A 26173-nucleotide genomic window follows, 5' to 3' on the forward strand; every position below is an offset into this window, starting at 1 on the left:
CCTAGAGGCATGGCATTCATCCACAAACTCCATCAACAAACACATCGACCTGGACCCAATATACCAACCACTACAGTGGACAGCTGAAACTGACAACTGGAAGCGGCAGGGACAGACCACTATAAACACCGGAGAAAACATCAAAGAAGCGCTTCGCAGGAAGCTCCCAAGCACTGATGATGTCGCCTTAGCCAGGGGATGAAACGTTTGCAACAAAAACTTCCAGCTCGGGGAACAGAACCACAGCAACGAGCACCCGAGCTACAAATCTTCGCACAAACTTATACCCATCAGCTCATTATATAAGGATTACAGGACACACATTAAAGGTTTGGGAAGATTCAAAGGAGAACTTTTATGCAGCAAATGGGATTCGGATGGAATACAATACTCACACACAATGCAAATGTCCAAGTCCTGATGAATTGACTAATTCAAACAGAGTTAGGTGTTACAATGACTGAGATTACCATCTGAATACCCACCTGTAGTATCCTGTAATACAAGTTTATAAAATCCATCACTGTCAGTTCAGGTTAGAAACTCACACCATCCCCTCCTCCTGGCCCAGGATGACTGGACACATTACCCCTTGTGGAGGTCAGCAGTTAGTTCAGGGGGAAATCTATGTGGGTTTCTAGGAGTTTCCACCTTGGGACTTCATGTGACTGAACAGGGCAGATCTTTCATAGATGGACAGAATGAGCCAAGAGTCAGTGAGATGTGGAGAGCAGGATTTCCTTCCTTTTCTTTCCTTCCGTGTTGCCGCTGTGCCTCATCAATAAAGATGGGGTACTGGGCTAATGGTCGGATACTTGGTAGTGTGGATGAGCAGAGGGATCTTGGTGTCCATGTACACAGATCTCTGAAAGTTGCCACCCAGGTAAATAGTGTGGTGAGGAAGGCATATGGCGTACTGGCTTTTATTGGTAGAGGAATTGAGTTCCGGAGTCCTGAGGTCATGATGCAGTTGTATAAGACTCTGGTGCGGCCGCATCTGGAGTATTGTTTGCAGTTTTGGTCGCCATACTATAGGAAGGATGTGGTGGCACTGGAACGGGTGCAGAGGAGGTTTACCAGGATGTTGCCTGGTATGGTAGGAAGATCGTATGAGGAAAGGCTGAGGCACTTCGGGGTTGTTTTCATTAGAGAAAAGAAGGTTTAGGGGTGACTTGATTGAGGTGTACAAGATGATTAGGGGTTTAGATAGGGTCGACAGTGAGAATCTTTTTCCACGTATGGATTCAGCTATTACAAGAGGGCATAACTTTAAATTAAGGGGGAGTAGGTATAGGACAGATGTTAGGGGTAGGTTCTTTACTCAACAAGTCATGAGTTCATGGAATGCCCTGCCAGTAGCAGTGGTGGACTCTCCCTCATTATGGGCATTTAAGCAGGCATTGGATAGGCATATAGAGGATAGTGGGCTAGTGTAGGTTAGGTGGGCTTGGATCGGCGCAACATCGAGGGCCGAAGGGCCTGTACTGCGCTGTATTCTTCTATGTTCTATGTTCTATGTTCTATTAGCCAGGATGCTATGAGAACCTCTCTTCTCTATCTTCGAATACAGTTGTGGAATCTTTTATATTCATTTGAAAAGTTAGACAGTATTTTGGATTAAAATCTAATCCAACGGTCAGTGATCCTTCAGTACTGTACTGAAACACTAGAACTACACAAGTCTCTAGAGGTTGATTTGAAGTCCGTAGTCGTACTATCACCTCAGATACTTAAAATCATCCTGAAATCTAAGATTAATGGAATTTCCCCTACTTGTCTATGTAGATTTTAATGTATATGTCCAACTTAAGTGAGCAGTTGACAATAGCAGACTAATATTATTTCTGTTTAAATGCTTATTTCTTTTTTAACCTAAATTCCTTCTATTTTTATTTCAGTAATTTTATATATATTGTGATCATTTCTTTTAATTCTTTACCAACATTGTTGTATAAAAGGTTTAAGGATCTGAAAGGCTTAATGGCGAGCAGTGCATTAACAACCTCAGTCATAGACCCAGGCTGGGAAACAGCTTTGGTTCTCAAAGAAGTAAAATCTAACAGTAGAGGAGTCCCTCATAGTCTCAGTATCAATATCTATTGTGCCAGTGTAATGGGTACCTAGTTACAGTCAGGCAATAAATAACAATAATCTCTACTTGTTAGACTACCAGTGAGACCTACATTCCATGAGTGAGTGAAAGAAAACCTCAGTGTAGTGATTGTAATGAGGTCAGCCGTCATAGAATATGAGTTCCCTGATTGGGTCTGTTAACCTGGTTCAATCAGGAAGCCCTGGCTGACAGATAAGAACAGGCATATCAGAGGTTCTGATCACTCTGAGAGCTGGTTCTGAGGAAGCTGGAGCAATGTCAAGTACTACACATGTGTAAATATGTGATGACTTGGTGACAGGATACCAGTCTCTGTGGAGTTATTTTCGTAGCAACGAGAGAAAAAAAAGGCTCCTGAAGAAATTTGCTCCCAACAATTGCATTTGAGCTGTAATAAATATTTCTGGCATTATGCCGTTATTTGGTATACTTTACTTAGCTCCTGCCATTGAGACTGTGGAAAGAATGCATTATTTTTCCGGGCAAATGACACTGGGGCAATGAAAAACAATGAGTAATTCTCCTGACAGCTTGTGGACCCGCAGCTTTTATGGTTATTAGGAGCCTAATGTTTCCTGAGGCACCAGATACTAAAACCAGTCAAGAAATTTGGATTTAGTTAAGGACTATTATGACCCCAAGCCTCCTCTAATTCTGAGATGCTATCAGTTTTACTCACCAGTTCGAGAACCAGGGAAATCCATGTCGAGATTTTTGATTAGGTCAAGATAACTGGCAGAGGCATGGGACCTTTGTTTATCTCTTAATGAGATGCTGAGAGACAGTCTGGTATGTGGGATTAATGATGTAAACATACAAACGTGTCTATTAACTGAAGTCCAACTGGACTTCAAACAGATAATTGTGACAAGTGGAGCATATGAGTTACAGTGTATTCCATATAAGTTAAAAGTCACGCAACACCAGGTTAGATTCCAACAGGTTTATTTGGAAGCACCAGCTTTCGAGTCACTGCTCCTTCATCACTGTGGTTGTGGAGGATAAGATTGTAAGGCACAGAATTTATAGCTAAAGTTTACAGTGTGATGTAACTGAAATTATATATTGAAAAAGACCTGGATTGTTTGTTAAGTCTCTCATCTTTTAGAATGACCATGTTGGTTTCAGTTCTTTCATATGTAAATCGCAAAGTTTTTTTTAAAAACTACATTCCCAAGTGAACTTTAACAAACGTCAGCCCAGATAATGTATTGAAGGTGTTGGCATCTCTGTGTGGGGCTGTGTGGAGACACACACAGGGAAGCTAACACCTTCAATACATAATCTTGGCCGACATAACACCAATTGTTAGAGTTCACTTGGGAATGTAGCTTTTGAAAAAGGTTTTGCGATTACATATGAAAGAACTGAAACCAACATGGTCATTCTAAAAGATTTGGAAATGCCGGTGTTAGACTGGGGCGTACAAAGTTAAAAATCACACAACACCAGGTTATAGTCCAATAGGTTTAATTGGAAGCACTAGCTTTCGGAGCGCCTCTCCTTTTTCAGGTGGTTGTGGAGTACACAATTGTAAGACACAGAATTTATAGCAAAGTTTACAGTGTGATGAAACTGAAATTATACATTGAAAAATACCTTGATTGTTTGTTAAGTCTCCCATCTGTTAGAATGACCATGATAGTTTTACTTCTTTCATATGAAAATCGCAAAACGTTTTTTTAAAAAAGTTACATTCTCAGGTTAACTGTCACAATTGGTGCCAGCGCAGATAGGATGTTGAGATGTTGAAGGTGTTAGCCCCCTGTGTCCCCTGTCTGTGTCATAATGTTTAGATTGATTCTAATCTAAAAAGTGAGTTAACAGAGTCTTACATGGATTCATGCAATTTTTGAGCAAAGTACAATTTAACTCTGCAAGTACAAAATCATCCCACAAACGTATATATGTATGTGTGCCTGTGGGTTTCTGTGTGTATGGGAGTGTGTGTGTCTGGGGTGGGGGATTGTGAGTGTCTGTGAGAGAGAGTGTATATATGTGTGTGGGTGTAAAGTGTCTAAGTCTGTGAGAGGATGCATGTGTGAGTGTAGGAGTGTGTGTGTCTGTAGGAGTGTGTGGAGTGTCTGTGTTCGTGTCTGTGTATAGGAGTGCCTGTGTGTGTGCGTGCGTGCGTAGGAGTGTCTGTGTGTGTGTACAGTGTAATGGTGGTTACCTGTAATGTAACATGAACCCAAGGTCCCGGTTGAGGCCCTCCCTATGTGTAGCTATCAGCCTCTGCTCGGCTCCTATACACAGACACACTTTCCATATGAAAGAAGTGAAATTATTGTGGTCATTCTAACAGATGAGAGACTTAACAAACAATCAAGGTATTTTTCAATGTATAATTTTAGCTACATCACACTGTAAACTTTTGCTATAAATTCTGTGTCTTACAATTGTGCACTCTACAATGACCTGATGAAGAAGCAGTGCTCCGAAAGCTAGTGCTTCCAATTAAACCTGTTGGACTATAATCTGGTGTTGTGTGATTTTTAACATTCTAAAAGATGAAAGACTTGACAAACAATCCAGGTCTTTTTCAATATATAATTTCAGTTACATCACAGTGTAAACTTTTGCTGTCTTACAATCTTATTCTCCATAACCACTTACTGAAGGAGCAGCACTCTGAAAGCTAGTCCTTCCAAATAAACCTGTTGGACCATAATCTGGTGTTGTGTGATTTTTAACTTTGTACACCTAGTCCAACACCAGTGTCTCCAAATCATGACTTCCATAGAAGTGGACACTCAAGCCAGACTGATTGAGCTTGGGGGACATCACTTGAGTGAAAGCAATTGCATAACCTCACTCAGGACATATACTGAATAGAGGGACTCTAGGTCAAAATCCCAAAACAAAGCCTAAATGGTTAATAGTTTCTTCAGGATCCAGGCCAGCAAGCCATTGTAGTTGCTGCTGGTATGCAGACCCGAGACTGCAAACGAGTCCCAACAAGGTCTGAATTGAGTAAGAGGACTCATAGGCCGGTATCCAGGAGGGTGCACATCCTGGAAAGCCAACATACATCTGTCTTGATACAGTTAAATTCCTTAGCAATATCCAAATCAGAACCAATCAAAATAACTGTTTGGTTAAATGGTCACCCAGTTCTAATGGATGATATTGATCCAGCTTTATCAGTGATTGCAGAACCAGTCTTTGACAAAATTCCCTCTAGATTCCAACCCTTACGTTTGTGTAAGACCTTGGCTAGACTGAGAACCTATACCATAGAACCATTACAAATTAAGGGTACAACTTTGGTCCCCGTCTTGTTATGAGAAGCTGGTTCAGTTATCACTGATTGTAGTAAAAGGCTTGGGCCCATGTCTAATGGGGTGAAATTGGTTGAGAAAGATTTACTGTGGTTTAGCTCAACATGTTTTCATTAGAAGATGGCTGCCTGATTGAAGTTTTAATTAAATATTAGACGTTTTTCAGGAAGGTCTAGGGACCATCAAAGGAGTCAAGGCCACATTATGTGTTGACCAGGAAGCAATTCCAAGATTCTGCAAGGCCTGCCCAGTGCCATTTACCTTATGTGCAAAAGTAGAGGCAGAAATCAAGAGATTGGAAAGCGAAGGAATCATCAAACCAGTACAGTTTGTGAAATGGGCAGCAATGGTCATACCGATTATGAAGCCTGATGGGTCAGCTCACCTTTATGGGGATTTTGGATAAACGGTAAACCACTTCTTGCAACTGGATAAATATCCAGTCCCTTGCAAACAGGACTTATACACAAAGCTGGGCTGGGCATGGCTGTACTTCACAAAAATGGACATGAATTATGCCTATTTGCGATTGCAGTTAGGTGAAGATTTCCAGAAGTATGCTCCAATTAATGCCCCTTAAGGTTTGTATCTATATACCAGATTGCCATTTGGGGTGTCATCAGTCTGTGCCATTTTTCAGTGGACAATGGAGAACATTTTACAAGGTCTACCCCAGAATGCCATTTATCTGGATGACAAGGTAATAACAGGGAAGACCAATGAGGAGCACGTAGAGTACTTGGACATAGATCTCAGACATTTTCCAAGGTGGGCGTATGCCTTAGAAGGGAAAAATGTGTGTTCCAGGCAGTCTAAGTAACCTACCTGGATATAGAGTCAACAGACCAGGTTACATCCGTTGGAAGATAAAGTGAGGGTGATTGTAGGTGCTCAGCTCTCACATCTCTACATTAGGTCTTTCCTTGGATTGGTGAATTATTACGGAAAGTTCACATGTAACCTGGCTTCCATCCTGGTACCCTTACATCTGCTATTGAAAAAGTGTAATCCTTGGAAATGCCAAGTCATAGCATTTTGGGGAAGTGAAGAGGCAGCTATCATTATCACAGGTGTTGGCACCCTATGATCCCAAGCGAGATCTGGTGCTGACATGCAATACCACCTTGTACAGTATTAGGGTATTGTTGGCTCACAGATGGCCCAATAGTGGGGAATGCCTAATAGTATATACTTCCCCAACTTTGGCTGCTGCAGGGCAACAATACACGTAGATAGAGAAGAAAGGCTTGGTGGTGATCTTTGGTATGAGAAAGTTCCACCAATACCTTTACAGATGTAAATTTGTAATAGTAACAGAGCACAAAGCACTAATAGGGCTACTCAAAGGGGACAAGGCAATGCTTCCTATAGCTTCAGGTTGAATTCAGAGGTGGGTTCTCATTTTAAGTATGTCAATTACAAGTTGGGAAGCAAAGTAGCAAATGTGGATGCCTTGAGCCATGTCCCACTGGCAGACTGACCGCTGATAGTGCCGCCGCTGAAAGAGTCTGAAGTTATATCTGGTGGCCAACATTAGATGCAGACATAGCCAGATTGGAGGTGCAGAGCCCAGCAAGGACAAACATTACTGCCTGCAGCTCTCCAACATTTTTGGAAATGGCTGGCAAAACCCTGGACTTGGTTATATATCGACTATGCCAGCCTTTTCATGAGCTCAACATTCTTAGTCATTGTGGACACTCAGTCAAAGTGGTTGGGCATTCATAGAGTTCATTTGTCAAACATGGGGATGACGATAGAAAATCTGCACACATCTTTTGCAATACACGGGTTCCTGGAGGTGGTGTCACAGACAATGGGCCATTATTTATCAATAGGGAATTTGGGTAATTCCTAAATGGCATTTGGCATATAAGGATAGCTCCACACCATCCATCGTCCAATGGTCTGCAAGAAAGAGCAGTCTAAACTTTGAAGACAGATATAAAGAAACAGTCTACAGCTTCACTCAATGCCAAACTGTCATCATTCTTATTTGCCTATCGGACGACCCCTCATGTAGCTACAAGAATAGTTCCAGCAGAGTTGCTAACGGGGAGAAGACTGCACACCAGGTTAAATCTGATCTTCTTGGACCTGGCGTGGGGTGAGGGGGGTTGGTGGGGGGAAGGGTGAAATGGCATCAGGAATGCTAATGCTGGACAGAAGACTCCCCTAAGCGAGACCGACAGTTTACTTCAAGGGAAGAAATTTGGTGTTGAAAACATAAGAGTGTCCCACAGAGATAAGAGGTATGGTCAACATGAGGTCAGGTCCCATGACGTACAAGGTTCAGGTAGCAGAGGTGGTCCTGAACAAGTACATGACCACATGAAAGCTGCAAGCTTGCAAACGGGGCAAGATCAAAATATACTCGGCACCTCAGAACAACCAGAAAGGCTTTTGGAAGCTCTGGGTTCTCCCCCTCCATCTGGTGTCAAAGAAACATCGAAATGCACACAGCAGATGTCGCAGCCGCAATGCCTTTACCACCTGAAGAAGATGAGAAACCCATGGAATCAGCCAATTTATCTGGAAAAAGTAGGAATTTGATGATAATACTCTGGGAAAAGTTTCCAGTACAGCAATACAATGTAGCAGCATTGCTACACCACAGACTTAAAAGCCTATAAAGCAAGGAAAATAATTAAATTAGGAAGGTATGGCAGCAGAAATAATATTGCCAGGAAATTTTAATTTTAGAGGTGGGTCAAATAGTACAGAGACATTTGGAGACAACAATTCTTAAGATACAGAATTGCTCCCAACCTCCACGCTAAATCAGAAGCTGAACAGGTAAGTAATTGTTTGCATTTCACTGGGGCTATAGCTGATGATGTTACAGCTCACATTAAAAGGCAATAAACAAAGGTGTTATTTAACCTCAAAACAAATAAAATTCTTGAAAGAGCAAGTTTTAATTAAAGACTTCAGCACCCAGAGGAATTCATGAATAATTTCATTAATGATCTGTACAAATTAATAAAAAGATGTGACTATGGAGCTTTAAAGTCAGAATTTGCAAGCGACAGAACTATTGTTGAAATTGCTGCTGAAATTTGATCAGACATGTTAAGTCAAATGAAGAATTGATTTCTGGGAAAACCAGGTGTGTGAAGTAGAAGCTTGGAAGCAGCAATCTTAAGAAGAAAGGATCAGTTTTATCACAGGAAAACACTGGATCCGATCAATTCTTAATTCATTACAAAACTCCAAAAGCTATAGAAGAGAAACAGACATGAATACCGCAGTCAGTGTTAGTGCTGTGGAACAAGGAGACTTATGGATACAGTTATAATAGTTTATTATGAAAAACATAATGCTTTGTCAGGAAGACAGTTGTTCATCTTCAGAAAACGTGCCAAAATAGGACACAGTCACAAAGGAGCAAAAAGACAAGTATCTATTTACACTTAAAACAATCTACAACCCAAGAAAATCCCAAAATATTGCAAGAGGAAATAGATGATCTAGACCTAGTTTTTGGCAAGCTGGCATTTATGACAACTGAAACTCCTTAATTTAAGCCTTAAAAGGGGTGAAAGGGTACCACAGTTGAAAAAAGAACTTTATAGCCGACAGCAGTGTAACTACATGATCCAGAAGTTATAGTATTTAAAATTAAATATATGCTACAAACAGCTCTGAAATGTGACAGATACTAGACAGCATATACATAATAATAATCAAGAACTCTCACTCTTGATCCTGAATGCGTGTTTTGACCTGAATCATCTTCAAATGGAAAAAGGGGTCAAATTCGTTAAAGTCAAGAAACCACTGTTTAAGGTACAGCCAATTTTGGAACAAATGGTCAATTTTGGAAGGACTAACAAAACAAGAGAGTACTGGTTGAATATAGAACCCTAGAAAGTACAGAGGAGCAAAGAGAACTTGGTTTGCATGTCTGTAGATCTTGAAGGCAGCAAGTCTGGCACATAAGATGGTTATGAAAGAATTTGGGATATTTGCTTTTATTAGTTAAAGTTTTGAATACAAAAAAAGAAAGGTAGCATTCAATGAAGTTTCATATAATGTTAATTTAGCTACAGCTATAGTTTTGGTTCTGTTTGAGATTAGATGAAATTACACTAGATAGAGTGTAGAAGAGATTTAAGAGGATATTGCCTGGGCTGAAGTGAAGTAGCAATGATGAAAGAGTGGAAAGGCTGGACTGTTTTCCTTAGCGTAGAGAAGGTTGATGGGTGATTTGATTAATGTGTACAAAGTTCTTAGAGGGCAGATACAGGGTAGATAGGGAGAATCCTGGAGTTTCACTTCATTCACTGGAGTTTCAAAGATTGAGGGGGAATCTCATAGAAACCTATAAAATTCTAACAGAAGTAGACAGGGCAAACATAAAAAGGATTTCCCAATGATCAGGGAGGCCAGACCCAGGGATCACAATTTAAGGATATGAAGTAGTCCGGTTAGGACTGAGATAAGGAGACATTTCATCACCCAAAGCTTCCACCTGGTGTTCCTTCCATATATGTGTTGCCTTGGGGCCCTTCTAGATATTAGTGGCCATGGGTTTGGAAGATGATGTCTAAGGATCTTTAGTGAATTTTTCCAGTGCATCTTGTATATAGTACATGCTGCCGCTACTGAGCATCAGTGATGGAGGGAGTGGATGCTGTGGATATGGTGCCAATCAAGTGGGCAGCTTTGTCCTGAATAGTGTCAAGTTTCTTGAGTGTTGTTGGAGCTGCACTCATCGAGGCAAGTGGGGAGTATTCCATCACAATCCTGACTTGTGCCTTGTAGGTGGTGGACAGGGGTGTCAGGAGATGAGTTACCTGCTGCAGGATTCTGAGAATCTGACTTGCTGTTCTCATCACTATATTTATATGACAAGTCCAGTTGAGTTTTGGGTCAATGGTAACCCATAGGACATTGATCTTATCGATTCAGTGATGATAATTTAGTGATGCCATACCTTACCAAGAATCAGTAGTTAGATTGTCTCCTATTTGTGATCATAGAACATAGAACATAGAACATTACAGTGCAGTATAGGCCCTTCAGCGCTCGATGTTGTGCTGATCTGTGAAACCAATCTAAAGTCCATCTAACCTACACTATTCTATTATAGTCCATATATTTATCTAATGACCATTTAAATGCCCTAAAAGTTGGCGAGTCGAGAGTGGTGCTGGAAAAGCACAGCAGGTTAGGCAGCACCCGCGGAGCAGGAGAATCGACATTTTGGGCAAAAGCCTTCGAGTCTACTACTATTGCAGGCAGGGCGTTCCATGCCCTGAGTAAAGAAACCACCTCTGACATCTGTCCTATATCTTTTGCCCCTCAATTTAAAGCTATGCCCCCTTGTACTAGCCATCACCATCCAAGGAAAAAGGCTCTCACTGTCTACTCTATCTAATGCTCTGATCATCTTGCATGTGTCTGTTAGCTCACGTCTCAACCTTCTTCTCTCAAACAAAAACAGCCTCAAGTCCCTCAGCCTTTCCTCATAAGACCTTCCCTCCATACCAGGCAACATCCTGGTAAATCTCCTCTGCACCCTTTCCAATGCTTCCATGTCCTTCCTATAATGCGGCGACCATAACTATACATAATACTTCAAGTACGGCTGCACCAGAGTTTTGTACAGCTGCAACATGGCTCCGAAACGCAATCCCTCTACCAATAAAAGCTAATACACCGTATGCCTTGTTAACAACCCTATCAACCTGGGTGGCAACTTTCAGGGATCTATGTACATGGTCACCAAGATCTCTCTGCTCATCCACACCACCAAGTATCTTATCGTTAGCCCAGTAATCTGTACTCCTGTTATTCCTTCCAAAGTAAATCATCTCACACGTTTCCACATTAAACTCCATTTGCTACTGCTCAGCCCAGCTCTGCTGCTTATCTATGTCCCTCTGTAACATCCTTCCATACTGTCCACAACTCCACCGATCTTACCATCATCTGCAAATTTACTACCCCATCCTTCTGTGGCCTCATCCAAGTCATTTGTAAAAATGAGAAACAACAGTGGTCCCAAAACAGATCCTTGCTGTACACAACTAGTAACTGAACTCAGGATGAATATTTCCCATCAACCATCACTTTCTGTCTTCTTTCAGCTAGCCAATTTCTGATTCAAACCACTAAATCATCCTTAATCCCATGCCTCCATATTTTCTACAATAGCCTACTGTGGGGAACTTTATCAAATGTTTTACTGAATTCCATATACACATCAACTGCTTTACCTTCATCCGCCTTCTTGGTCACCTTTTCAAAGAACTCAATAAGTTGTGAGGCATAATATACCCTTCACAAAACCGTGTTGACTGTCCCTAATCAAATTTTTCCTTTCTTGATAATTATAAATCCTATCTCTTATAATCCTTTCCAACACTTTGCCCACAACCGAAGTAAGGCTCACTGGTCTATAATTACTAGGGTTGTCCCTACTCCCCTTCTTGAACAAAGGGACGACGTTTGTATCCTCCAGTCTTCTGGCATTATTCCTGTGGACAATAATAACACAAAGATCCAAGCCTAAGGTTCTGCAATTTCCTCCCTGGTTTCCAAGAGAACCCTAAGATAAATCCCATCTGGCCCAGGGGACTTATCTATTTTCACACTTTCCAGAATTGTTAACACCTCCTCCTTATGAACCTCAATCCCGTCTGGTCTAATAGCTGGTATCTCAGTATTCTCCTCGACAACATTGTCATTTTCCAGTTTGAATACTGACAAAAAATATTAATTTAGCGCTTCCCATCTCCTCGGACTCCACGCACAACTTCCCACTACTGTCCTTAACTGACCCTAATCTTACTCTAATCATTTTTTTATCCCTGAAATATTTATAGAAAGATTTAGGGTCTTCTTTGATCCTATCTCATGTCCCCTCCTGGCTCTTCTTACCTCTCTCTTTAGGTCCTTCCTGGCTAACTTGTAACTCTCAAGCACCCTAACTGAGCCTTCACATCTCATCTTTACATAAGGTTCCTTCTTCCTCTTGACAAGAGATTCAACTTCTTTAGTAAACCTCGGCTCCCTCGCTCAACCACTTCCTCCCTGCCTGACAGGTATATACTTATTAAGGACATGCTGTAGTTGTTCCTTGAACAAGCTTCACATTTCAGTTGTGCCCATCCCCTGCAGTTTCCTTCCCCATCCTATGCATGCTAAATGAATCTTGCCTAATTGCATCATAATTGCCTTTCCTCCAGCTATAATCTTGCCCTGCGGTATATACCTATCCTTTTCCGTCGCTAAAGTAAAATAACAGAATTATGATCACGATCATCAAAGTGCTCACCAACCTTCAAATCTAACACCCAACCTGGTTCATTACCCAGTACCAAATCGAATGTGGCCTTGCTTTTTGGTGGTCTATCTACTTACAGTGTCAGGAAACCCTCCTGCACACATTGGACAAAAACTGATCCATCTAAAGTGCTCGAACTACAGCATCTCAGTCAATATTTGGAAAATTAAAATCCTCCATGTTACTCTGTTACTGTTACTCTCACTCCTATCCAGAGTTCACCTTTGCAATCCTTTCCTCTACATCTTTGGAACTTTTCAGAGGCCTGTAGAAAACTCCCAACGTGGCGACCTCTCTTTTCCTGTTTCTAATCTCAGCCCATACTACCTCAGTAGAAGGGTCCTCATCAAACGTCCTATCTGCCACTGTAATACTGTCCTTGACTAACAATGCCATACCTCCCCCTCTTTTACCACTTTCCCTGTTCTTATTGAAACATCTAAACCCAGAACGTGCAACAACCATTCCTGTTCCTGCTCTAGCCATGTCTCTGAAATGGCCACAATTTAAAAGGTCCAGGTACCAACCCATGCTGCAAGTTGACCCACCTTATTCCGGATGCTCTTGGCATTGAAGTAGACTCACTTCAAACCAGCTTCCTGCATGCTAGTACATTCTTATGACCTTGAAACCTTATTTATGATCTCACTAATCTCAACCTCCTGTACACTGGAGTTACAGTTCCGGTTCCCATCCCCCAGTGAATTAGTTTAAACCCTCCCGAAGAGCATTAGCAAACTCCCCCCAAGATATTGGTACCCCTCTGGTTCAGGTGTAGACAATCCTGTTTGCAGAGGTCCCACCTACCCTAGAATAAGCCCCGGTTATCCAGATATCCAAATCCCTCCCTCTTGCATCACCCCCGTAGCCATGTGTTCAACTTCTCTCTCTCTCTCTGTTCCTTAACTTGCTAGCACTTGGCACAGATAACAACTCTGTTCTAGCCCTAAGCTTCCACCTTAACTCCCAAAATTCCTGCCTTAAATCCCCATCTCTTTTCCTACCTATGTCCTGGTGCCTATGTAGACCATGACTTGGGGCTGCTCCCCCTTAAGGATACCCAAAACACGATTTGAAACATCACGAACCCTGCCACCTGGGAGGCAACGCACCAACTGTGCATCTCTCTTTTTCTCACAGAACCTGGCCTGGTTTTTGTATAGCATACATGTTACTTGCCACTTTTAAGACCAAACGATATTGTCTGGGTGTTGCAGATGTTGGACATGATTATAGACAATAGACAATAGGTGCAGGAGTAGGCCATTCTGCCTTTCGAGCCTGTACCACCATTCAATATGATCATGGCTGATCATCCTTACTCAATATCCTGTTCCTGCCTTATCTCCATAACCCTTGATTCCACAATCCTTGAGAGCTCTATCCAACTCTTTCTTAAATGAATCCAGAGACTAGGCCTTCACTGCCCTCTGGGGCAGAGCATTCCACACAGCCACCGCTCTCTGGGTAAAGAAGTTTCTCCTCATCTCTGTCCTATTTTTAAGCTGTGTCCTCTGGTTCGGCACTCACCCATCAGCGGAAACATGTTTCCTGCCTCCAGAGTGTCCAATCCTTTAATAATCTTATATGTCTCAATCAGATCCCCTCTCAGTCTTCTAAACTCAAGGATATACAAGCCCAGTTGCTCCAGTCTTTCAGTGTAAGGTAATCCCGCCATTCCAGGAATTGACCTCGTGAACCAACGCTGCACTCCCTCAATAGCCAGAATGTCTTTCCTCAAATTTGGAGACCGGAACTGCACACAATACTCCAGGTGTGGTCTCACCAGGGCCCTGTACAGCTGCAGAAGAACCTCTTTGCTTCTATACTCAATCCCTTTTGTTAGGTAGGCCAGCATGCTATTAGCCTTCTTAACTATCTGCTGTACCTGCATGCTTACCTTCATTGACTGGTGTACAAGAACACCCAGATCTCTCTGTACTGCCCCTTTACCTAAATTGATTCCATTTAGGTAGTAATCTGCCTTTCTGTTCTTGCCACCAAAGTGGATAACCATACATTTATCCACATTAAACTGCATCTGCCATGCATCTGACCACTCACCTAACTTGTCCAGGTCACCCTGTAATCTCCTAACATCCTCATCACATTTCACCCTGCCACCCAGCTTAGTATCATCAGCAAACTTGCTAATGTTATTGCAAATACCATCTTCTATATCATTAACAACTGTGGGATTATGAATGTTGCTGAACATTGTGCAATCATCAATGAACATCAGACCTTATGATGGAGGGAAGGTCATTAACCAAGCAGCTGAAGATGGATGGCCCTAGGACACTACTCTGAGGAATTCCTGCAGAGATGTCCTGGTGCTGAGATCACTGACCTCCATAGTAACCATCTTCCTATCTGCCAGGTCTGACTTCAATCAGATTCTGATATCTTCATTCTAATTTCCCAACTTTCTCGCCATTACTCACACCAGGAAGAAGGAAATTGTATTCTGTATGTTAAAAACCTACTCAGCAGAACTGAGTGCAAAAAAGGTCGTGGAAAATTGAGTGTATTAGTGTCAAAATAACTCCCTCTTGAATGGACCTGTAAATAAAGGCCTAATTGATCTCCTTGAAGTGCATGAGACCTTAAGACACTCTTTTGAAGAACAGCAGTGGAGTCCTTGTCAAAATTTATCCCCAAACTGATTTTACTAAAATAGATTATGTGTAATTAGCTCATTGATGCTCAATGGTGCCTTGGTCTACTCAAGCTGGCTGCTTTCTTATAACAATAGTGACCACACTTCAAAAATTTGCATTGACTCTAAAGTGCTTTGAAACATGCTGCAGTCATGATAGGTGCTGCACAAATGCAAGATGATTTCCTTAAAGAAAAGCCTTCTTGTAAGAGTAACCTCCGACCAGGGACACTGGAAAACCAAACAAGCACCTGTTATCTTAAATCAGTATCTGTTTACTTTATGAATTTACGGTGTAGTTGCTTGGGAATATTGAATTTGAATATTACCAAGTAGAGACACATATTGTGAAAATCTTTCATCCACTAATCACCAAGACAAAGACAAGAATGCCAAATTTGAAATGATTGCATCAATTTATATTAAAGGAGAAAAGGATGTTGATACTGGATTGGTCAACAAATGGTCTCTAATTACAGAACCATATCTCACACAACATTTATATCCAAGGGTCTGTTCTCTGCAAACAAACAGAATACGTGCTTTTTGAATTAATTCTTCAGTTTTTTTTTACTTTGCAATGCCTCAACAAATTAAAGCTGACTTACCAATCAATCGGTATTCTTTCCTCGAATATTATAAATTATTGTGGTAATTTAAAATTTGGTATTGGTTACAATTATCATGAAAACATAATTATCTTTGTTCAAGTTTAATCATTTGGTTTTAATACCTGAGACTTCTGTGGACTAAAAAAGTTTTAATTGGTTTTAAAATTACTGACCTAAAATGGCTGCTGTGATCACCTTTTCTGCTCAGGCCCCCATACCCACAGAAGATATATTCCAAAACCTACCCTGGAAGCCCAAAACCATGGATAGGAGTAAACCCATTCATTTAAATGGGAAATTTACCTTCCCGGCAACCCCCAGTCCCTGGTTCTGGAATGTTCCTAGTAATATGTTTGGACTGTGGTAAACCGCGGGTAACTGAAACCGTGGAAACTGATTCCACGGATACGGCGATCGTCCTGTATATTTGAAACCAACTGCATTGGTATGACCACTTTAATCATGAAACATTGAAACTCAGCGAAGCATAAAGATAATTGCATCTTTTGGTTTCCTCATATTAAATTTGCACATTAAGAGTATCCAGCTTGAAATTAAACAATGACACAGATATAATAATATGTAAAGGAATGGTATATCAACAATCGCCTCCACAAAGAGAGAAATGCAACATGGATTGATAAGAGAAAAAATTCTGAAAGTTCCCTTCTCTATTTCTACATTTCAGAAATTGGCCGATGAAAAGCAACTTGGAACAACAACCTTTCACTGCCAACTCCAGGAAATTTGCAGCTTTGTCAGTAAAAAGAAAACAAGATAGCAGCAAAAGAGTTGGACCCAGGTCTTTGCATTTTTGCAACCCAAGGGACTCTTAAGATCTGCACCTGCATTTGTTTTTATTATCACTTTCCCAATTAGAGTCATGGAGTCATAGAGATGTACAGCACAGAAACAGACTCTTTGGTCCAACTCGTCCAGGCTGACCAGATATCCCAACCCAATCTAGCCCCACCTGCCAGCACCTGGCCCATATCCCTCCAAACCCTTCCTATTCATATACCTATCCATGAATGTTGCAATTGTACCAGCCTCCACCACTTCCTTTGGCAGCTCCTTCCATACATGTACCACCCTCAGAGTGAAAATGTTGCCCCTTAGGCCTCCTTTATATATTTCCCCTCTCGCTCTAAACCTATGCCCTCTAATTCTGGACTCCCCCATCCCAGAGAAAAGACTTTGTCTATTTATCCTATCCATGATCCTCATGATTTTATAAGGTCACCCCTTATAAGGTCACCCCTCAGCCTCCCAACACTCCAGGGAAAACAGACCCAGCCTGTTCAACCTCTCTCTATAGCTCAAATACTCCAACCCTGACAACATCCTTATAAATCTTTTCTGGAAGGAGACCAGAATTGCACACAACAATCCAACTGTGGCCTAACTGATGTCCTGTACAGCTGCAAAATGAACTCCCAACTCGTGTACTCAATACCTGACAAATAAAGGAAAGCATACCAAACGTCTTCTTCAATATCCTGTGATTCCATTTTCAAGGAGCTATGAACCTGCACTCCAAAGTCTCTTTGTTCAGCAACACTCCCTAGGATCTTACCATTAAGTGAATAAGTCCTGCTAAGATTTGCTTTCCCAAAATGCAGCACCTCGCATTTATCTGAATTAAATTCCATCTGCCACTTCTCAGCCCATTGGCCCATCTGATCTGATCTTTTTGTAATCTGAGGTAACATTCTTCACTGTCCACTACACCTCCAATTTTGGTGTACAAAGGTATCTTGATTAGATGGGCCAATGGGCTGAGAGGGGGCAGATGGAGTTTAATTCAGATAAATGCGAGGCGCTGCATTTTAGGAAAGCAAATCTTAGCAGGACTTATACACTTAATAGTAAGGTCCTATGGAATGTTGCTGAGCAAAGAGACCTTGGAGTGCAGGATATAGCTCCTTGAAAATGGAGTCACAGGTAGATAGGATAGTGAAGAAGGCGTTTGGTATGCTTTCCTTTATCGGTCAGAGTATTGAGTATAGGAGTTGGGAGGTCATGTTGTGGCTGTACAGGACATTGGTTAGGCCACTGTTGGAATATTGCATGCAATTCTGGTCTCCTTCCTATTGGAAGGATGTTGTGAAATTTGAAAGGGTTCAGAAAAGATTTACAAGGATGTTGCCAGGTTTGGAGGATTTGAGCTATCGGGAGAGATTGAATAGGCTGGGGCTGTTGTCCCTGGAGTGTCGGAGGCTGAGGGGTGACCTTATAGAGGTTTATAAAATCGTGAAGGGCATGGATAGGATAAATAGACAAAGTCTTTTCCCTGGGGTGGGGAGTCCAGAACTAAAGGGCATAGGTTTAGAGTGAGAGGGGAAATATATAAAAGAGACCTAAGGGGCAACGTTTTCATGCAGAGGTTGGTACATGTATGGAATGAGCTGCCAGAGGAAGTGGTTGGGGCTGATACAATTGCAACATTTAAAAGGAATCTGGATGGGTATATGAATAGGAAGGGTTTGGAAGGATATGGGCTGGGTGCTGCCAGGTGGGACTAGATTGGGTTAGGATATCTGGTTGGCATGGATGGGTTGGACCGAACGGTCTGTTTCCATGCTTTACACCTCTTTGACTCCATGACTCTAAGCATTTCAGTAAGAGGCCCAGCAATCACTTCCGTAGCTTCCCACCTAGGGTTCTAGGGTACACCTGATCAGGTCTTGGGAATTTATCCACTTTTATGCGTTTCAAGACATCCAGCACTTCCTCCTCAGTAATATGGACATTTTTCAAGATGTCGCCATCTTTCTCTACATTCTATATCTTCCATGTCCTTTTCCACGGTAAATACTGATGCAAAATACTCGTTTAGCATCCCCCCATCTCCTGCGGCCCCACACGAAATCTGCCTAGCTGACCTTTGAGGGGCCCTATTCTCTCCCTAGTTACCCTTTTGTCCTTAATATATTTGTAAAAACCCTTTGGATTTTCCTTAACCAAATATTCTACAACACTTCTCCTTAGTCCCTTTATAAAAGATTATTTCTGGTTGTTGTATATATGACTGAGGTCACTATGAAGGCTTTGCCTTCTCAAACTTCACCTTCATGTGTAATGGTGACCCTCAAGTTAAATCCAACAATCCCCGTAATGAGACAACAGTCTGTGATCCTTCGGTTTTTGGCGACATCCACTTGTCATACATGTCTGATGTCACATTTTCTTATTCCTTATTTTTACTGAGCTTAAAAGGTAATAAAACCTCTCCTCTCCTTCACTTCAGAGGATATTGAAATTAGTTGTCCTTAATTTTTGATTTGTCAACTAAGTTTGATTGAAATGTGATATCTAAGTGCTAAATGAGAAATAGAAGAGTGTTGTGTCTTTACTACACTGATAGAGGGTTCAGTTGTAAATGCCTTCACAAGTGGGTCTGCTGAAAGTTCATCAACCAGAAATGTTAACCCTTTCCTGAGGCAGATCGGTTGGATATTTTCAACTCATTCTTTATTTTTCAGATTTTCAGCATCTGCAACATTTTGTTTTTATCTCTACATAGTCTACAACAGAGGAGGAGGAAGTAGAGATGTATGGACAACATCTGCTAACATTCACAGTTCAGCGATCAATGACAGAACTGCTGAGCTACAGCTCAAACCTATACATGGTGATTACAATCACCTCATTTTTAATTGTCACTTCTTACACCTTGCTTCTTTATCCTGGGAAAACTATTATTGCTTAATGTGCATTTTTGTGTTTTTATGAAGGCTTTATGAATCTTCTTCAATTATTCTGTTTAAATTTGACTAGGATATAATTTATCACACCCTTCTTTAGATAGTTACAAGTACCTCTGCACCTGAAAATCTGAGTGTCATTTTATAAAGGTAAATTCAGGTAGGGTAGCCATAGTTCCAGTGGACTATTGATCTAATGTCTCATTAGAGAGAGATGACTGCTGGTGGTTTAACCTGAGAGTCACCACACATCAGACAAGGGGAAAAGCTAAGGAAAGAGAGTCCTTCACTGTAAACTCAGACAGTAAGAAACTGAACCTGTGCTACTGAAATCATTCTGCATCGCAAACCGCCATCCAGGCAACTGCACCACTTGCCCTGCCTGTCATTTTATACCGTTTCTGAATCAATATGGAGAAAAGTGATACCACAATAGCCACAGTAGGTATGTAGCCTGACACACATGCTGCTGGTTTGCCTCATGTTTTTATTTTAGGGATTGCTTTTATCCCCCTTTGTTTCCCTTCAATTGTCCATGTAGTGTGTTCCATGTTGAGCAGCTCCCAACAGTGGAATCAATTTTCATTGGTGTCGTCCATATTCATAGTTCTGGAATATCAATTGGTCTCTGGAGCTTGTTCCTTAATATTTGATTATATTGTGATTTGTAGTAAAATACATTGATGTGAGTAGAATGCAGAATTCTGACTTACTGTAATTAATGCCTGATTAATCAACATGAGACCTTTTGTTTATACAGTTTTAGTGACAGATGTACAATACATATACATTTGAATATAGAGTAAGACTGTACAGTACAAATTTGTGTTCACAGTTTGACATGACAAAATGTCATTACTAAACTCCCATGGGACAATCTAGAAATGACAAAATAGTTATAAAAAAACTTTATAATTTCACATCTTAATTATATAGACTGCAGACGATATTGTATGACTTAAATAAAGTTAACAAGACTGAATACAAACCCCGAATTAGTCTTATTATCCCTTGAAATATAGTTCTATATTGTTCTACATTTTTAGCACAATTTATTGCTTAAATTTTCAACAATAAACTGAAATATTCAAATTGAGTCTTCAGAGATGCTGAGCAGGTGAAATAATCCTAGTCGAGTAAAGAGTAGAAAATTATAGATTGAGAGATAAAAGTGCTAAACAATGGATAGAATTATCTTCACAGTTGAGGGCAATAGGATATAATATTTTAGAGTAATGTCTTAGGAACATATAGCACAGTGGTAGTGTCCCTACATGAGCCAGGAGGCCTGGGTTCAAATCTAACCTGCTCTAGAGGTGTGTAATAACATACCTAACGAGATTGATTAGAAAATATCTACAGTAATTACTTTTCAAGACTCTAAATGTGTCTTTGGAAATCATAATATTTATAAAGAACTGATTGTTTTTTCATTTTGCAAGTGTCTCCTATGTCCATCAGTTATTGGAAGGTTTGGGGTAAGTGGAGGTGAACAGAAAACAGAGTAAGTTGGCCCATATGACTGTTATTACTACTGCAGTGCCAACTTAATGTGTCAGCCTGCTTCCAATTCATGGAAATCATCCAACTGAGGAAGTCAAATTCAAATGATAGGTAGGTCCAATCACCTTCTGATTTGAATTCATCATACACAAGTAATAGTTACATGCTGAACCAGCTCAAGGTAGCATTTCTGATTAATCCCAATATTTGTTTTCAATAATATCTGGAATAAGTTTAGTCTCAGGTGTGTTCCTAAAGGTTCGAATTGAAATGCAATCTTTTGACCATTATTCCTACATTTATTCTTTCTGCATGTGTTTTGTTAAAAAAATGGATAACTAGTAGTTTTTAATAAAAAGGAGCCCATAAAGTAGCAATGTTACATGATTCATAGTTACAGCATTTTGTTTTATGAATTCTTGCTGGTAAAAATGAATTTCATCTTCAGTTGAACATTACCAGATTCACAGATCAGTTAAAAAAATACTGAGGGACAAATCTTTTGTTACTGATTGGCTTTGAAATATTGCATATATTTCTTTATCATAGAGTTTTGTAAGTCTTGAAAGCCTCCATGATAACGTCAAGGTTGAAAAGAGTACATTTTAAGAAGTATTAGTATTTAATTTAGGATTTGCATGTAATACACAGTAATACACATATCATTCTAATATGCAAAATGGTTCCAATTTGGACAATTACATCACACATTATTTCTGTGGATCAGTTTAAAGTTAATAGCTATTGTATATCATCAGGAAACTAAAACAAACATATTTACAGTTTCTTTCATCTGCTCAGCATCTTGAGTTTTCTTAAAAGCCTCTTGATGTTAACATTGCCTAGTTATTATTCCCAAAACCAATATTCTAAACCAAAATGCGTTTTCCCCCACAAAAAAGTGTTAAAATTCACATTTTAAATATTTAAGCTGAGAAGAATTGATTCAAAATGTGTATGCCATCTAAATCCCATTTCCCACCTCAGTATATGACACAACACACAACAGGACATTTCAGTCTTTTCACACCCTTATTACAAATCTTAAAAAAATATTATTTTACCTTTAGAAGCAGAGACCTTATCTTTGTACAAAAAAAAATCATAGAAACTCACAACATTTATTATTTGTGCTGTGATTATTACCTGATTGCACTCATTTTGAAGTGCATTTTATTTTAAATTCTTCGAAAGTTGTCCTACTCTAAGGCAGGTTCCCCACACCTCTATCTTCTAGAAAATCACACCACTCTTATACAAATCTGAACAATCACTACAACTCATGAAGCAGGCCAGCTGCCTCAAAATGCTGTGTTCACATATCTCAGCAATTCCACAGCCCCTTGTTTATCCAAAATATTTCTCTAAAATGTATATGAATATGATGCCCTCAACATTTTTATCCTATTACACAGATTTTTGTACCGTTTGCTTATGATATACAGCATCACCTGCAGTGATGCACTTCCACTTCCTTGTAGGTATGCCTCACACCCAGATCGTGACTCTGAAATAAGTTGTGCATAGTACACTTACATCTTACTAAACATTCTCAATCTAGTTGAAACGATAAACTCCAGAGGTATTACTTTTTATGTGGTATTGAGCTGCTGTGGAAATATTACCTTAACTACTATTTATTTGTCACCATACTATGATGATCCAATACAAATTTATCTGTCTTCAGAAATCATTAAAACTAAAAAAAGTTTCTTTCATTTTTCTTCCTTAAAGGTTTGAGTTGCTGGGTTGCTGTTCTGTATGACTACACAACTCTGTCCCTCCTCCCCTCCATCTCTTAAATTCCTTTCCGAAGTAGCTATTCAAATGTGGACAGTGAATGGCAGTGGGCCACAGTCAAACTCAATTCCGATGTCACTTGACATCTACCCTTGCATATATGTCACAGTTTCAGTCAATTGGAATCCTAATTGAAATGGGAGTGATTCTGCTTTGATTGTTTTTCCAATTTATTTAAAGATATTGAGGCTAACTGGAGCATCTCTACTGCTACCTGTGGTGAGATGAATTAATTCCTTATGACTTGTGTTTGAATTTGCGCTTTCGCTGGTTTGTGTGGCTCAATTCCAAACTAATTAAAATTTTCACCAGCTGAGCCATTAGATGATCTGCAGAATTAAACATTGCACTCCAAATTATATCAAAGAATCTGAACGTGATCTATAATGTTTGGTACGCATTAAAGTGCATTATTAATCTAAATACATATTCAAATTGGCTGCAATGATCACTAACCCATATTACAAAATGTGAACATGGAATGTAGCCTGGTCTATTATTTACAATATAGATTTGGTCAAGGTGATTTATACATGTATATGGCATCAGCCTGTGATTTACGGAAATTTCAAAGCTTTGTAAACATGTTTATGTTCACAGAAGCCATGCTGGTGCTTAGGCTAACATTTTAATTTGCTGTTCACTTAAAATATTTTGTGTTGCTTTAAAAGTTCTACCGAGAACTATTGGAGAGTTGGTAAATGATATATTTGAAAAGTTACAGCCATGGCAATTGGACTTTGCTTTTCAACATGTGCACAAATTAATAAAATTGGAATCTAATGAACCACATTACAGAATGTTTTCCAATGGCTGGTAGTATAACTCTACACAGGGTAAGGTCTGTATCAGCCTTAGGTTACTATGCTTGTTCAACTGGGTATAAGTAAATATGTTAAAAACTTACCAACCGGATGCAATAAACCAGCAATAAAAATATTGACACTAAAGTTTACAAGATGATTTTTTTAAGCAGCTTAATATAACTAGACCCAAATACCTTAAAGTAACTAAATTAAATGTTATAACCATTGCAATAAATGAAAACAATTGAGCTTTGACAAAGTACCTTATTTGGCGGATAACATTTTCTCACACAAATTCTTGAATTCTTCATTCTTATTGATCATTTTAGGGTTTCCTAAGCATGATTTGAGACAGAATCTTTTGTGTCATATTATATATTATGAAGCCAACATTATATCAATGAATTTACGTCTACATGCCAAAGGCATATGTCAAGTGCACTGGTATAATTATAGATTAGGAAGCTGTTGGTATAAGGGTATATGGATGAAAGGGTGGAGCAGAATTCTTTGAAGCTGATTCCTTTCTCACAGATAATTAATGAATTTTGTTATGGTTGGGTCATTTTGTGACTATTATCCGAAATAGAGACAACAATAATGTGATTTATTGGCGAATGGAAAACATATAATCACGTTTAGAAGTTGTCAATTCAATTCACAACATTCCTGTTATCTAATTCTTCCTGTGAGGAGTCAAATTATCTGACAAAATATAATCAATTCTTTAATAAAATATTAATGTTTTCAATTTCTGATCATTTTGTGTGTTTGATAATGTTTGTCCAATAAAGAGACAGATTCTTTAAGAGGACTTTTGTAATTTGAATTAATTTAGCTGGAAAAACTCTTAATTTCCTTTTTAAGTTGGTCACAAGTCCAATCAAATTACAAAAGGTAACTTGACCACAAATGAAAGAAAATGGAATATAGTTCAGAGCAGTGATTATGTATCCAAGTCTCATTTTTATGAACTCTAGGGAACTTGACAGGTTGATTTCCAGGATGGGTTGAGCTCCACCAGTGAAAGTATGAAACTTGCACTTGGGAAAAAGAACATTGCTTGAATGAAAGAATTTCCAATAAATAAGTCAGTAATAAAACAAAGTTGCAATGGTGCAATGATATAAAGAGAAGTCATTGTTGGTGAACCTTTGTGCTTAACTTCATTAACTTCTTGAAGTTGATATTGAAACGTTGACATCACTGCAGAAGAGATGGATCTATAGACTATCAACACTGAAGAGCAGACAAATGATATTTGAGAAAAAGGACGTGAGTGCAATGCCGAAATGTGTCAAAAAGGTCGGTCAAATTTGGCAAGTTCCTCCAAATCCAGATTAGTGCCTTTCCTTCTTTCACAGTTGTTTGCACAGGAATTTCCTGGAGTCCTCCAACCTCACAACTAAAATGTAATTTGCTTTCCAAATTTGTCTGAATAATGAAAAAATATCAATCACGTTTTGTAAAAAAAACCAAACATTTTGAATGAGGTGTGGTTTTGACGAAGGAAATGGCATACAGCAGCATTCTACACTGGCAAGACTATAAAGGCTTATGAATCAACTGATACACCGACAATTTTAACAAACAAATCGGATGACAGAAGTGTGTAATTTTATACCTAAAAAAATTACTCAGTCCATACATACAATGGGAAATGCTATGCATCAACATAAAGACATTCATATTGTTAAAACATAAGTCCTGCATATAACAAGAAAAAGAGTTTTGTTTGTACATCAGATACTGACTACATGAGAGAGTTCATTTGTTGAAGGATTCAGCCCAGCTGAAGTTTAGTTAAGTAAAGGGAAGAATTTAGTTGCATCCTGCCTGGCTTACACAGTGAAAGATGACAGGCTCAGACCAGCATGTGTCGCTTTCTGTGCAGGGCAAGGTGGTCTGAACGGGAAAAGCTGCGATCACAGTCAGGGCACTGGAAAGGCTTGATACCAGTATGCTTGCGATAGTGCCGGGTTAATTCATCTGAGCGGGCAAATTTCCACGTGCAACCATCCCAAGTACATTTGTAGGGCTTCTCACCTGCAGGAAAAAGGAAAATGCAAGTTCAATCATAACAAATATTTTGAAGTTATTGCAAAGGTTCTTATGTTTAACCATCGTACATCATGAAGGAAAATTTAGACCAAACATTCGAGTCTAGATATAATATTATGAAAATTGGGCTTCGATTAGTTTAGGAGAAAGTGAGGACTGCAGATGCTGGAGATCAGAGCTGAAAAATGTGTTGCTGGAGAAGCGCAGCAGGTCAGGCAGTATCCAAGGAGCAGGAGAATCGACGTTTCGGGCATGAGCCCTTCTTCAGGAATGAGAAGGGTGTGCCAAGCAGATAAGATAAAAGGTAGGGAGGAGTGACTTGGGGAGGGGCGTTGGGA

The 26173-nt window shown here is 39.8% G+C and overlaps 2 protein-coding genes across 2 annotated transcripts in view; one reads left to right on the forward strand and one right to left on the reverse strand.

The window, feature by feature from the left end:
- tlr1 (toll-like receptor 1) overlaps positions 1-16849 on the forward strand; it is a 46724-nt gene extending 29875 nt beyond the window's left edge. The window contains exon 4 of the mRNA XM_043693060.1: positions 16647-16849. Within this exon, the coding sequence (XP_043548995.1) occupies positions 16647-16660 (14 nt within the window). The 3' untranslated portion in view covers positions 16661-16849. The remainder of the gene's footprint in view (positions 1-16646) is intronic.
- Positions 16850-20411: 3562 nt separating this feature from the next.
- LOC122551345 (Krueppel-like factor 3) overlaps positions 20412-26173 on the reverse strand; it is a 44374-nt gene continuing 38612 nt past the window's right edge. The window contains exon 7 of the mRNA XM_043693085.1: positions 20412-25820. Coding sequence (XP_043549020.1) covers positions 25639-25820 — 182 coding nt within the window. The 3' untranslated portion in view covers positions 20412-25638. The remainder of the gene's footprint in view (positions 25821-26173) is intronic.

The sequence above is a fragment of the Chiloscyllium plagiosum genome, chromosome 1, assembly GCF_004010195.1.
Source record: "Chiloscyllium plagiosum isolate BGI_BamShark_2017 chromosome 1, ASM401019v2, whole genome shotgun sequence".
Lineage (NCBI taxonomy): Eukaryota > Metazoa > Chordata > Chondrichthyes > Orectolobiformes > Hemiscylliidae > Chiloscyllium > Chiloscyllium plagiosum.